This window comes from Cyprinodon tularosa, unplaced genomic scaffold (assembly GCF_016077235.1).
Source record: "Cyprinodon tularosa strain WSP-4 unplaced genomic scaffold, ASM1607723v1 ctg290, whole genome shotgun sequence".
NCBI classification, from domain to species: domain Eukaryota; kingdom Metazoa; phylum Chordata; class Actinopteri; order Cyprinodontiformes; family Cyprinodontidae; genus Cyprinodon; species Cyprinodon tularosa.
Genome location: NW_024038997.1, coordinates 1,090,313 through 1,105,929, shown reverse-complemented (window position 1 = coordinate 1,105,929; position 15,617 = coordinate 1,090,313). Strand labels below are relative to the sequence as shown.

The 15,617-nt window shown below is 38.0% G+C and overlaps 1 protein-coding gene across 1 annotated transcript in view; it reads left to right on the top strand.

Moving 5' to 3' along the window:
• Nucleotides 1-15,617, top strand: part of jph3 (junctophilin 3) — a 58,966-nt gene that overhangs the window by 13,670 nt on the left and 29,679 nt on the right. The window contains exons 2-3 of the mRNA XM_038290986.1: nt 7,043-7,529; nt 13,907-14,272. Of these exons, the coding sequence (XP_038146914.1) occupies nt 7,043-7,529; nt 13,907-14,272 (853 nt within the window). The remainder of the gene's footprint in view (nt 1-7,042; nt 7,530-13,906; nt 14,273-15,617) is intronic.

The window sequence follows — 15,617 nt, the reverse complement described above, 5'->3', positions numbered from 1 at the left end:
AGCTCCTCATCAGTGCATGCATGACACGTAGCTCCATGTCTTAATCAAACATGATAATCTAACTGCAAAGTTATCTAAAAAGTGACTAAAAATGTATTAAAAAGTATGTTTGCCCTTAATTTGAGTATGTAAATAAGATGATCTGCCAACCAAATAAGTATTTTTATCCTTAAAATAAGATAATCAAATATTATGCAGTTGAAATAAGAAACTGTTCTTGATTTTTTATTTTTTTGTATTTAAAATGTCTTATTCTATTGGCAACTTATTTTAAGAAAAATTGACCTACCAAGATTTTAATGTTTTTGCAGTGGTCGAAATTTTGCCATCCCTCCTGACCACGGAATTACCTTTAAAAATGCAATTTGATGAGAAATAATTTCTCCACTGGTTAAGAAAAAGTACAACATGCCATTCTTAAAAACTTTAACAACACGCTAAAACAATGAATTACTGAGGTGAGCCACACTGCTGTGTTTTCACTGTTTTCTGTTCACATCTGCTTCTACAAAGGTATTTTGTTGGTACTGAAATCTATCGAGTTGCCAAAAGAAATTAGATCTGTAGAATTAAAAAGGACCCCGCATAAGTTGGACTTTTGTGGTAGGTGTGCAAGAGGGAAACCATGGTTGATTCTAGACAGGGGCCATTACCCCTGTAGAACTAGCCCTGGCCCTTGTTATGACCCCGCTCTAAAGAGATAATGCTAAGCAAATTTAGTATGATGATATGCACAGGCACAGAAACCATAACTGGACCAATTTTATCCGACAGCTTCAGATTTTTTGTCAGAGTATCAACCTCCCCAGACCACTCAGGTCTCCTAGTTCCTGCCTACTCTGTACACCCAGAACTAGAACTGAACATGGAGAAGCAGCATTTAGCTCCAATGCTCGATTTATCTGCAACAAACTCCCAGAAGACTTTAAAAGTGCCTAAAGTTTGAGTTCTTTTAAGTGAAAGTTAAAACCCCATTTGTTTAGAGTATGTCAAACTGCTAATTTAGGTTTTATGAGTTTATGTTTGTGGTCCAACTGTTTTATTTGCTTCACTACCTGCTTTTATAATTTCTTTGGATTTTTACTCAATTTTATTCCTTTATCTATCTTTTTATGTTATTGTTTAATCCATATAAAGCACTTTAAACTGCATTTGTAGTGAATTATACTATATAAATAAACTTGCCTTCCACCTTTTCAGATTTTATTGCTATTTTGTTGATTGGATCATAGTTTATATACAGCTAGCAGCATCAGACCTGCATGTGACAATGGATGTGTTAAACAATGAACCATTTCCCTTTCTTGTTTTTCTGTTTGTTTAGTTGATTTTATCATTATTTCACTGTGTTTGCCTATAAAACAAAAGGGAAAAAAAACACTGGCCCCACCTTAGTAAATTTGGGTCAGGCTGAATTTGACCAAAGAGAGCTTAGATGAAGACACAAACATTGTTTGTTAAAGACTGGTGTTTGGCTAAAGAAACATTTCACTGAAGGTGAAACTTAGAAGCTAAAGAGAGAAAAAGAAAATACCAGCTAGAGCAGAGTGTCCTAACTTTTTTTAAACTCAAAAGCACACATTTTTGTATTTTACTAGTCCGATGTGGTCAGTGTTATTTAAGAGCAATGACAACCTTTTTCTTCCTTGAAGAATGGAAGAAAAATAGTGACCTACATGTGAGTACCGGTTATTTGTTCAGGTGTCCAGATTATGGTTTTAACAATGACTGAATATGTTGGAAAACTCCGTAGCATGAAGATACTGTGATTTTGCAGATTGTTCTTATGATTTTATTGTTATGTGCTATGCTTTCTCTATTTGAATGTTTTAAATTGATTTACTGAGCAAATAGAGATAAAACTGGTTGGAACATAAACCATAAAACTTTAAAAGTCTTATTCTTTCAGAGGATGGCCATTGTTACATATAGTAGCAGATTTGATTTCCTCGACAACATTTTCTGTTTTTACAACACTGACAGTTCTTAAGTTGTGTATTTGAAAATACAATGTTAATTGTGATTTTATTTTGTAAATGGAGAATCCTCTTATGGATTAAAAGATCAGCAGATTTAAAGTTCTAATAAGTTATTAATTGTCACAAAAAGAGTAACTACATTATTCATCGTAAAGCTGACAACCAGAGCAGAATTGCTCCCCTTAGCACTGCTGCTAATCATTTTCCAAAGTGAATATTTTTTCTTTGGAAAAGAGCATTTCCCGTCCTGGGCTTTTATTCATGAAGTGGAAAGAGGACACCTGCAGATGGTCCCTTTAAATGCAGATTCTTTAGAAATATTGGTCTGATAGAAAACAACCCACTGATCCCAGAAATAACCCTTTTCACTTTGATGCATTTTAGAGGCACCAGCTGAAACCAGGGATAAATTTAATCAGATTAAAGGTGCAGCAGCAAACAGCAAAACATGCAGGCATATTCTAAGAGTTCAGAACTTTGGGACAGCAAGTCTGCTTGTGTGTGGATATCATGGTGGATAAAAAAAAAACTAGTGCTGGGTGGATGGAGCAAAAATAATAAGACATTTTTTTGGCTAAGTGGCAATATACAATATTTATCTTTTACTTTCACACTTTTTCTTTCAATTGTCATGCAGCACCACCATGAATAAAGTGTATTTAGGCCTAAGCTAAGAAAGTATACAGCTTTAATATTTACCCAGGTCTAAATCAGGTCTAATTGAAGCTCCAGATTGAAGGCGCTCAGATTGAACCTCCTAACTCTGTAGCAAGTGATAAACTGAGCACGACGTGTGCAGCTTGGATAATAATCAACTTTTGAAAAAAACGCTGTAGTCCCCTCATTTCGAGTTGTTGTGACATATGCTAAACTCAGGCCAGTTTTTTTTTAACCTCCTTTGCTGAAAGCATTCTTTCTTGCCATCATAATGTTTGCATGTCTGCTACTTGCATGCAAACACTAGAATATTTGCCTTACTTTACTGCACACCCATGCTTGTGCAAACACCAGGAGGAACCCAATATTTATCATTAGGGCTATTTTTCCCCCTGTTCTCCAAAATCAAAATCTGGATTTAGCACCAAATACAGCCGTGTATTTAATGTGAAAAGGTGAATCTGCAACTTTTCTTTTTATGTTATAGCTTTATATTATTTTCTCTTTCTCCAGGATATTCCGATAAAGGGGACAATGTTTCAACCTAAGTATGTTTAAAAAATACATTACTGTTTAAGAGAACTTAATTAAATTTATAATGCTTTACTCAAACTTCCAACCGTTTGATTCAGAATATGCCTAATTCCGTTTATAAAAAGGGCAAAAAGCAGTCAGGGCAATGAACTTTCACTTTTATTTGGTGCTAATTCTGATTTTGAACACATATAGTACATAGACAGATATTCATTTAAAGGAAACATATGATGGAATTGTTTATTTTGTTTGTGTCTTAGGTTTTGTGTTGCTGCATCTTTTCTTTGCTTTTCAATCCCAGGGCCCAACATACAGTTTTGTTCCCCCCAACCACACACACAAACCAACATGCCCAAGTAACTACTGTTCTGCCCTACCCCTCATTTATCCTAGTTGTTCCCTTTGCCTCTTTGCTCAGATTCAGCATTAAAGCAGCCATTTCATAAAATCTCATTAATCTGTTGCACATGTATGTCTGTGTGTGTGTTTGAGTGCAGTGTCTGATCTGTCTCTCATATGGTCATACAGCTGTTTGCTGACATGATTACAAAGGCCTGACCAGATGTGTTGCCCATCTGTCTCTGACGCAGGTTCTGTGTTTGTGTGGGTTTGTCTCTGTGTGTGTGTTCATGTTTGGGGATGAGAGTAAGCGCAGCCTCCCAATGACTGGGCCAGCTTTAAAGTTAACACCACTTCATGCGTTTAAAAGTCTCATGCCTGCTGCATGACAGCGTAACTCAAAGTGAGATTGGCTTCGAAGGTTCGCTCCATTCACCCATTCCCATTTTCTCTGGTACTCGAGCCCACAAGGGAACCATTTGTGCGTGTTTTGCGATGGAGACGGAGAACGTGGTTGCTGTCCTTATATGGTCATGTAGTCGTGCTGGAGTGAGCGCGTTTGCTACAGAATGAATCAGAGTGCTGTTACATCAGAGAGGTCTGGCAGGAGGGATGGATCACTTGCTCTCCGATTGGAACACACACTTCCGCTGCAGAGTGTGTGTGAGAGAGAGTACAACCTCAAACACATATACACACTCACTCAGATGGCCTACTTTCCAGCAATATAGAGATGCAGGGATTGTTATGCAGCAAGGAATGCTGCGTGATGGTGTGAATGAAGGGGGTATGACAACAGGAACACAGTCTTCTGTAATAAAGTCTGAACTTTACACATAAACCAGTAAAACTGAATAAAAAAACTGCCTTCCCTTTTATATTGTAGGACTCTCTGTTTATGTTTTATATTTAACAGATATTATGTTTCTTTAAAAAAAACACATGATAGAGTGCATGTATCATGATGCCTTTAAATGATACCGTAGTAAGCCTAAAGTTATAGAGCCTTGACTTATTGTAATATAAAATAAACCATTGACAGAATTTATTTTGGTTAAAATTTTTTTTTATTATTTTGCATTTTTGTTATAAAAGAAATATTTTAAGAATGAATGAACTCTCAGGCATCTATAAAACATGTCCAGCTGATCTATTAACTTCCGCCACTCACTTATTGATATCTTAGATCTTTTCTTCTAATTTTCCCATGATGTCACTAAATGAAGCAGTGAGTTTTTAGGTGCCTTAAACCAATGGAATTCTGTTTCACACAAATGTTGTAAATTAACCTCTCAGAAGCCAATCAAGCCAAGACGTCTTCATATTTATTTTTCCAAATAGTTTAAAGGCAAAGTACTCTTAGTGGATAAACGTTTTATTTTAAAGACTTTAAATAAAATGGTTTTTATAATTTTGTCAGTGAGAAAGAAATGCCTTATTGTCCTGTTAAGTTTGGAGTAAATTCAAGTGCAGCTCCAAAAGTCATAGAATTAAATATTACATAGAGAGAGCAAAATTTCAGGCCACTTACATATAATGAAAAGCCTAAATCCAGTGTTTCCAAAAAATGAACTTTATTAATAATTGATTTAAAAGTGATCCTTTAATGAAAGTAATATCTAAGCTTTCAATACTTGGGGCTCTTTTTGCATGAATCACTGAATCAGTGCAGCGAGGCATGGAGGTGATCGGCCTGTGAGTCTACAGAGGTTTTCATGAAGCCCAGCTGCCTTCAGCTCATCTTCGTATTGCTTCTGGTGTCTCTCGTCTTTGTTTGACAGTAGCCCATAGATTCTTCATTGGGTCAGGTCAGGCTATAGCTTGATGCCAAGTCCAGTGCAGTAACACCATGGTTGATAACCCAGGATTTGTCACTGAATGGTCCCAACTCCTGCTGGCACCTTTCCTGAATGTGTGACTGGATGTTGACAACAAACAGCCTGAATCTGTAAACCCCAACAGCAGACATTGAACTCGCCAATGAACACAAACTGGCCCAAATGACCTTAAAAGATGGTTAATGAACAAAAATAAAAAAGAAATAAAACAAGATGTTTCAAGATTTTCTGCAGAAAAGTATGACAAACGATCAACGTCCTGCAACCAAACACTTATCTTTTTTTTATAAGGCCAATATTGTTTATTTGACATCAGTGTAAGATATGATAAGATAAGATACGATAAGATAAGATAAGAAGATAGCAGCTGTCAAACCTTTTTGGGCTGATCTTTAGTATTATATATCTTTCTGTTCCTCCATTTACATCATGAAAATTGCACATTGGTAAGAAATGTTACACAGGTCTCAATTTAAGTAAAAATAGACATACTCGTACTCGTACTCGTACTCTGTGTTTTTTTTTTTTTTTTTTTTTTTTTTTTTTTTTTTTTATATATATAAATTTGCTAATAAATGTCTATAAAAATAGACATTTATTAGCAAATTTATATATATAAAAAAACACATTAACAATGGATAGCAAAGGGAGAGAGTGGCAATTTATGCGCTTTATGTGAACTTGAAGCATAGCTGCTGAATGCACTGATTAATCAGCAAACACATGCACTTATTGACTGATACAAGAAACAAACACTAAAATCACCCATAAATATCAGCTGGCCAATACTGGTGGTACTAGATTAAATTCACAAGGAGTCCAAGGTGTTTTCATTAGGTGGACAGGAAAGCATGAAACAACAAAAACAGCAAAAGTTTATAATTTAAAATGTATTAAGAGTAGAAGCAAAAAAAAGCTACTTATGGTTCGGTTTTAAATAAAGGGAAATTTCCTCCTCATTTAGTATAATTTAATGTTGCTTTGCCTTTAAATTTGTAGTTTTTGGATAATTTTTTAAAATTGTATTCACCTAAGACAAATAAATATCCACTGAAAGATAAAATAAACCTGTTCTTGTGATATTATGTCATTGTACATTTATAAAGCAGGAATGTTACATATTTTTAATTCCAAAAAAAGTTTGTTTTCGAGTTTGAAGCTGCTTCATTTAACATCCTGGAAGATTTTTAAATTGAAAATGTGAAAAAAGCTTCTTGGGTGGGAAGAGAAACATCTTCAAAATTGAAAACAAAGTCCAGCGGATTGTTTTTTTGTTGTTGTTTTTTTTACTTTTTTTGGAATGACTATGACCTGGATGACTGAGAATCTTCATCAGGATACATATTTTTAACTTATTTTAACTTTTAATCATATCAGAATTAGAACCTAAGTCAAGCTGATAAATTCAGTATTTGTATTAATTCTTTGGTTCAAAATAACTTTGAGCAGATGAAAAACTGTCATCTGATTGTAACAGGGGACAAGACCGGTTCAACAGGGGCTCTGGCCCTTGTTGGCCCTGTCTAGAACTGTCCATGCTGGGTGATATATTTAAAACAGACCTGTAACAAAGCAATCCTTTTTTGGTAAAATTGGCTAGCGTTCCTTTTATTGCAGCTTTTTCATAAGGTTAGATTACAGTGTTTTAAATTCAGGTCGTATCTCAGATCTGATCCGTGTCTGTTTCCCCCACAGGAACTTTCCAGGGCCAGTGGGTCTGCGGGATGCGTCATGGCTACGGAGTCCGGCAGAGTGTCCCATACGGGATGGCGGCCGTCATCCGCTCACCTTTACGCACCTCCATAAACTCTCTCCGTTCCGGTTCAGAGCACAGCAATGGGACCGCTCTGTTGGACAGAAGCGGCGCGCTGGTTCCAGGTCAGCCCCCGGTTCCGGGAACTCTGACCACCAGCGTCTCCATGTGCAGCACGGGCAGCAGCGGCAGCAGCCCCGCAGTGTCCCGCGGAGGCTTCGTGCTGACGGCGCACAGCGAGGCTGAGCTGCTGAAGGGGAAGAGGAAAGGAGGCCTGTTTCGGATGTCCATCCTGTCTGGCCTCAAGCTGAGAAAGTCTGAGTCCAGAAGTTCTCTGGCGTCACAGAGATCCAAACAGAGTTCGTTTAGGAGCGAGGCAGGGATGAGCACAGTTTCCTCAGCTGCTTCTGACATCAACTCCACCATCAGGTAACCATGCTGTATAAGTCATTAATAAAAAGTCCACCCCAAATAACTAGAATTATATTTAGCTTTGAATTAATGGTTAAGTTTTACATCCACACCTCAGACATGATGGTCACAATCATTTCTGGAATGAATTTTGGTCCATTATTGTTGCAAACAAAGAACAAAAAATAAAAATAACCATAAAAAAAATAAAATAAATAAAACATTTAAATCCAAATCTAGTTGTTGAGAGCAATTTGCTGTTTTCTCAGATTTTTTCTTTTTTGTTGTTTTTTTTCCTTCAAATTTATTTTTGCATATGTTCTTTTTCAAATTACAATATTCTTTCTTTTTTTTTTTTTTTTTTTTTTTTTTTTACAAATGTAAGATTTTTTCCAAATATTCCTTTTAACTCTTGTACTTCAGATTGAGATTGACGTTGCATTCCTTTCAAACTGTGTTTCACATACGACCATTTCTTCATTCCTGGGAGCGGGTATTCCTCTGGAGTGACGGTTTTTTATTGCTCTGCATGAATTTTAGCAACACCATTGTATTGGTCACTGTGTGCGTCGAAAGCGAGCTTTTGTATTGGTTTTGAAGTGAAGAGAATGTTATTTTAGAAATGCAATTTGAAGAGGATGCAATAAAACTCAACCTAAGAAGAATTGCATTTTGTAAAAATGCAAATTGTAAAATTTCAAAATATGGAAATTGAAAAATAAATATAAGAAGAAAAACTCAGACAAATGTTACCCTTAAAACCCCCTTTTTAGAGCTCAATTTCTGGATTGCATTTTCTTTTTTACAAATGTGTTTTGGTTTTTCCCCCCCCTAATTTCTAAGTACAAAAGGCATGCAACAATGCTTTGCATGCACCAATAATGGAACAACATTCACTCTATTCATACATAAGCCAGTAGAGGCCTTTAGAGTAATTTCTGAATGACAACAGATTCTAAAATCCTCAATTCAAACTTCTTTATGTGAACACAAGTTAATCAGATGTATTGAGGCTTTGCAAGATTCCATATGAAGACTAAAAAACACTTCTTTAAGTCGAAAGGAAATAATTGGGATGTTCAGGGATGACCAAAGCATGCTGAGGATAGAAAACTGCAACACTAAAGTCACTGCTCACAGTGAAGACAGTTTTATATAAAAAGAGTCTGATATTGTGCAAAGTAAAAGCCGAAGCCTCTAGAAGGAATTTGAAACATCAAGCTCTACTAAATGTTGGAACACTATATTGGTAATACAATCGCAACGGCCAACAATATGTCCAGAGGAGTCAAAGTGAGGCCTTCTACATAAAGAGCACTGTGCCAACTCTTGAACACGGTGGTGGTACCATTAGGGTGTGGGGCTGGTGAACTGCACAAAGTGGAGGAGATAATAAAGGAGGAATACATCCAAATTCTTTAGCTTCACTTCAAATCAATAACTTACTGGTTGAAATCTAGACAAATGATCCAAAACACTCATCCTGAGCTGGTTAGAAAGGTTAAAGCAGGCTAACGTTAGGCCCTGAAATTAAACCTCTTGAAAATACAAGGACTATACTGGTCTATTTCTGGGAACAAACCAAATGGAATCTGCTCCTCCACTCCATTCAAGAGTAGTGGTGTGTCGGTTCTGGGCACATGTGCAATTATAAAATTTGTTCAATTTAAAAAATAAAATAAAATAAAAAGTGGGGAGTTGCGGTCTAGTGGTTAGGGCATAGAGCTTTGAATCCTGAGGTTCTGAGTTCGAGCCCTGCTCCCACAGGCTGCCGCTCTGGCTCTCTGAGCAAGACCCTTAACTCCACACTGCTCCCCGGGTGCCACGCAATGGCAGCCCACTGCTCCAAAAAGGGATGGGTTAAATGCAGAAGAAAGTTTCTCCATTGTGAGATCAATAAAGTTCAATTATTATTATGTCCGCATCTGTATGCATAGTTCAGAATCTCCGTAGATTAGAGAAAATTCTGGTCTTTCCCTTCAGTTCTTGCTTTTAGAATCAATAAAAGTTGTTCCTTTATAATCTTCCACTTAAATGTGTCACGGCTCAGAACAGAGGACCCAGTATTTAAGGCAAGACAGACAGTGGGATTACTCAAATGTGTTCATTAGGAACTGGCGGATCGGAGTAGCAGCTGCTAGACCACTTCTCAATTTCAATTCATTTTATTTGTATGGCGCCAATTCACAATACATGTCATCTCAAGGCACTTTACAGTTCACCAGATAATACAGTCAAATCGATTCAAAGTTTTCTATCTGAGGAAAACCAGTTGATTGTATTGACTCATTGACTCGAATGCAATACCTCGCCCTAAGCATGCTTGTAGCCACAGTGGAGAGGAAAAACTCCCTTTTAACAGGAAGAAACCTCCAACAAAACAAGGCTCAGTGTGAGCAGCCATCTGCAGAGGCCGACTGGGGTAAAAGGAGACAGAAGCAGAGATACAGGAAGTACAGAATCACAGGAAACTCTGCAGAAAGGAAACACAGGTTAGTGACCATGTAAATCTAACAGAAAAAGATTATGAACAAAAGTCCCTAATCTGGTTTACAAGTTCAGTCCATGCCCAGAGAACAAGGTAGGATCAGGCTAGTGGGCTGCCAACAAGATGTGGAGGGCACTGCCCAGAGTGTCCCAGATGTTGCAGCCCTGGAGAACGGAGAACAAGCAGGAGTCCAAAGACAGGTCAGGCAAAGAGATCAGAACAGGAACAGGCTGGCTCAGTAGTTGAGAGGCAGAACAGTTCAGGATCAGGTACTCAGAAACACTAAGGTATGCTAAGAACACTCTCTACACTGCCACAAGAGAACAAAAATAATCTGGCCCTGATGGCTGGATGCAAGCAGCTTAAATAGAGGCAGGAATATGTGGATCAGATGAGCAGTGATGAGAAACCAGGCCGAGTTAGACAGGTGAACGAAATGAATAATTATGACAGTCCTCAGTACCAAGATCATGGCAAAATGCTAAAAATAAAAGGAATATTTAAAATCTTGAAAAAACAATGTTTTTTTTGATGGGTGGACATAAATGAGCTGGACATAACTTTTGTGAATTTAAAGCAAGGTGAATGACAAAGGTCTATAAATAAGAAATGCAAAGCATATTCATCATTCATGTCAGACAAAAATGCTTTCCTGTCCACCTTTGTGGTTTGTGACAAAGCCTCAGATTTATACCTGATAACTGGGCAAAGGTTACAGAGTAACACACAAAGGGGCCGGAAAAGGCAGCTCCCTGAATCTGCTGAAAAAGTCTGCCCTGAATCAGCTCAAATAAATGACTCTTATTAGTTAGCAAAACATTTATTATTCCCAAGTAAAGCTTTCCATGTGTAACTTGACTGAATGACTTTGGGACGTGTTCGCTAATGACTGTTGGTCCTTTGATGATGAGATGACGCAGTTTAAAGTGAAACTGCCCTTCATTTGGAGGACGGACTTTCTGGGAAAGGAAGAGCACCTGCTCCACTTAAACTGCATAACAAATTAGGACCCAGTCCAGTTTAGACATTTGATCAAATGGTTTAAACAACCTCTGCCTTCCTTTATTTAGGTTAATTAACATCATTATGTTTAGTCTTGAATAGATGAATCTTCATCAAATTAATTGTTTTCTGTTTTGAGTTGGCTCATTAAAAAAGCTAGTACAATAGAGCTGCACACTGTTTGACAGCAGCTGAAGGTGATGTGCATCCAAACATGATTGAATTAGGGGAAAAGTGTTGATGATTATGACAGAAAAACAGGCTTACGGGATTTTTTATTTTATAGAGTGGCTTTCTCGCTGCTATTACTTTGTTTGACCCCCTTTTTCAATAGAACAAGACTTCGCCTTCAATGTTTGAAAATATCAGAAATCTTGGACTATTCCTTTTTGCACTTGGAATAATGTTATTGTTGTGTCCGGGAGAGATGAGGAGTTTAGGCAGAAATAATTTCTTGATTTTATTTCTCTAGACTTGACTTAAAATAAAAAGTTTTTTTTAAGTTTGGGATTGGAATTGGACTTTTTCACCACTGTCTGGGAAATTCACCTGGATGTGTTACAACTATTAGTTCAAAAGTGCACACAATTAATTTAATGTATCCTTTATTAATATCCTAGACTGTCTTTCCACACCCTGTACATATGTGTGCATGAGCTGCAGTACATCCATAGAACTTAATTCTGAAAAAAAAAGAACAAAAAGCTCAAGAAGAATATACTCTTTCTGGAGTATTTCTGCAATTTTGGCTCTTGACTTGAGGCTTGACTCTGACTTTAGGATAAAGACTTTAGCGTTTCAAACGTTAGAATTTTTCAGTGTTACATCACTGTGAAAAGTATTTTCTCCCTTATATTTTTCACAACCCTGAAAATACTTTAAATCCAACAAAGATGATGCTTTCACCTAACCTGGCAGTAGCCAGATTGATATGTGTAGAACTGAGTTGAGTTCTACATTATCAATCTGGGATGGCTGCCGTTTAGTCTGTCTGTGAAAAGGAGGGATGTTAAGTACAATACTTCTAGCTGATTGGGTGACATGCTAGCTAGTACCCACCTTCCATAAAACGCTTTCAGCCGATCGTAGCAGCGAATCAGGCAGCTTCTTGAGTATTTTCACAACTAGCGGAATAAGCTGATAGATAAAACTTTTTCTAAATACTGTCAGAAGAAAAGCACAGACATCTTTCCCATTTAAAATGCACAAAGTGCTTCTCTTTGCTCCTTTTTTAAACGAGAAATTGTCGATATACCTGAAACCGAGTCAATTGCGGTATCGACAAGTGAGTCCTCCAGCGTAGCCATGTTTGTAATGCCCTTCTGACTGTCGTCATTCCTACTGTACATGTCCTGCCCCAAAAAACACTGCTGGCATGTCATTGGTCCGCCTCACTTGTTTTGAGATTGATGTTTTAGTGGGAATCTTTCAATATAGAGTTGTTGTGAGACTGAAATCTCTCATGACATTCCAGCTTGCAGCTCAAGGTTAGGTTTAAACTAGGACTTGCTGAGGTGCTTTAGATAATCTTTTGTACATCTGCAGAACACAAGTGCATTTGAGTTTAAATTGGTGAAGCTAAATCTCCCTCTGGACATTATTTACTCAAATCCTCCTGGCTGTGAAGGAGTGAAGCAGTCCCAGACCATCACATTGCCATCATCATGTTTTATTTATGGTATGATGTAATCGTTTGTAAAAATCCTTTTTAGGTTTTAGTTCAGATGGAACACTTTTTTAACAATGTCCACTTTTTTCTTGTCAGAATATTTGACCAAAAACCTGGGGGGGTTATATGTGGGGGGAGCCTTTATTGTTTATTATATTTTTCACTTCTAAACTTCTCCATAGATGCCATTTTTCTTTTCTTTTTCTTTTTTTTTTACTTTTGAACCATGAACCCTGACCTAATCTGAGGCCTTTAAACCATTAGAACAGGGGTCTGCAACCTTTCACATCCAAAGAGCCGTTTTGCCCAGAGTCTGACCAAGTAAAAGTTTTTTAGAGCCGCAAAATATAACATGACTTTTTCTAGAAAACCTTTTTTTTTTTATCTTGTACAGGAAATCAGCTGTTGCCATTTCAAACAATCAACAATTCATGTATTTTTAATGTTAAAACATATAATTTTCAAGCTAATTCATAGAAAAATGTCTCTTAAAACATATTTCTGGTTCTTTTAATCTCATTCTTTTCCATCTTATAAAAAACGCTAAAGCTATTGATACCGGTATATATTATAGTAAATTATTTAGCTCTTTATATACATTTTAGCTACTATTAAGAGCCGCTGGAGAGGGTCCAAAGAGCCATATGTGGCTCTGGAGCCGCAGGTTGCAGACCCCTGCATTAGAAGCTGTTCTGACTTCCCGGATACTTCATCTTGGAGTAATTTCGGTTGGCCAGCGACTCTTGGGAAGGTTTTACTCAGGTCCTTGTTTTCACTGTCTGTAGATAATGGTTCTCGCTAAGGTTCTCTTGAGTCCCAAATTCTTGGCAATGCCTTTTCAACCCTATAAAGACAGACAGTACGGTAAGTAGAAAGTAGCTTAAGTGCAGCAGTCAGAACTTAATGTTGCCATCACAAACTGAGGTGACTGCATATAAATCTAACCCAGTTACACAAGTTTTACCTGAAAATAAGAAACAAAAACAAACAAACAAAAAACAGCTAACCCTCTAGTGAAAAGCTGGTGGAGAGAAACCAATAATATCCATAATATCTTAGCATTTGGAGAAAAAAATCAACTGAAAAAAATACAAATTTTCTTCATTCTAAATATTTTATTTGGGAAATAGTAATACTTATATTTGTTCATCTGAACGATTCAGTTTAATTGTATTCATTTCAAAAATCCAGTGTTATAATACCAATGAGAATCAGTGTGACCTTTGCCCTTTTCAGCCTTGGAGATGCGGACACAGAGCTGGCTGTTGTGGATGATGATATTGACGCCACGGCCACAGAGACCTACTGTGGGGAGTGGAAGAATGACAAGCGGACCGGATTTGGTGTGAGTCGGCGGTCTGACGGACTGCAGTATGAAGGGGAGTGGCTAAGCAACAAACGGCATGGCTACGGCTGCACCACGTTTCCAGATGGCACCAAAGAGGAGGGAAAGTATAAGCAAAACATCCTGGTGAGCGGAAAAAGGAAAAACCTGATCCCTCTCCGGGCTAGCAAGATCCGGGAGAAGGTGGACCGGGCTGTGGAGGGTGCTCAGAAGGCGGCAGATATCGCCCGACAGAAGGCTGAGATCGCTCTATCCAGGTAGGAGCTCTGACTACTCCTCATTGAAAAAACAACATGATTTACATCCAAACGATGTCTACATTTGTTTAAAAGTGAAAGGTGAAAAGCTGTAATTTTCATGTTGTTAAAAATGACGTTTCACTGTCTACTATTAGACTAAAGTGGCACAAAATCACACTGACCAAACCCAGCCCAATTTTAACAACTGTTTCTGGACTAAATCAAGACTAAGACTGACCTACCTGATTTATCCTAAAAAACAAAGTCTAAATGATGTCTGGTGTTTAGGGAGGGCAGTCTTGGTCTGGCTATTGTGTACTCAAACAGAATTAGAAAGTTTCCTCAAGAAAAAATTTCAGTTTAAAGTTTGTTTTTCCTTAAGGAGGACTTACCCTGTAGCCAGCTAGGTCAAGTGGTAAGTCACCCTATTTGCATACAGAAGGCCCGTATTCAAATCTTTATTGGGATGGAATGAACTGCCATCTCTAAAATACAGCATTGCAGAGATACTGAGCCAGTGAATTACAAAGTGAGGATAAAATTATGTAAGGTTAACAGGTTTTTGTCATAATGGGCATTAAAGACCTGACCCACATGCAGAGAACCACTCAGAGACCAAGGGTAAAAGTTTAACAGGTTTATTGTAGGTTAGCAAACACTGATGGAGATTGAAACTCTATGAGGAAAACAATGCTGGAAATCAGCGGACTGGTGAACCGGAACCGGAAACTCTGAAGGGGAGATCACAGTGATCAGTTCAGGGACAGTGGGAAAATAGACTGAGGCTTGAATATTGCTGAAGAGGAACTCACTTTTGGGTGGCTCTTGGTTTATCCTTGGATCCAGTTTGTGGGGGTTTAATTCAGAGAAGAGGGAACTTGGAGAGCGGACAGGCAGACATACGTAGGACCCAGAGGAGTTAAGGAGCGGACTGTCACTTGGTTTTCCAGGAGTGGACTTGAACGGATCATGTGGAGGTTTTCCCCTTGCTCAGTGAGACTAAGTAAATCCTTCCAGGGGTAGAAGGTCCAGGCTTATCCAGTAACACAGGAAGTCTTCCTGCCAAAGAACAAAGACAAAAAACAAGTTCAGACTCAGAGAAACAATGCTACGTTTAGACTGCTAATCTCAGTTTGGCTAGAGTACCCAATACTGGCAAACACCCGAGGTGGTGACAGCGCGCTGCTCAAGTACTCCTCTGGTAATGACCCAACAAGTCACAGGTGTGCAGGGAGGCCCAACGAGGACAGGGCACCGCCTGGTGGTGGAGAGAGGAAAACACAAAAAACAAACCTCACAAACTGGAATCCTAACAGTTCTAAAGTTTCACATGTGTGATTCAATGTTTAAATAGGCAAGAGAT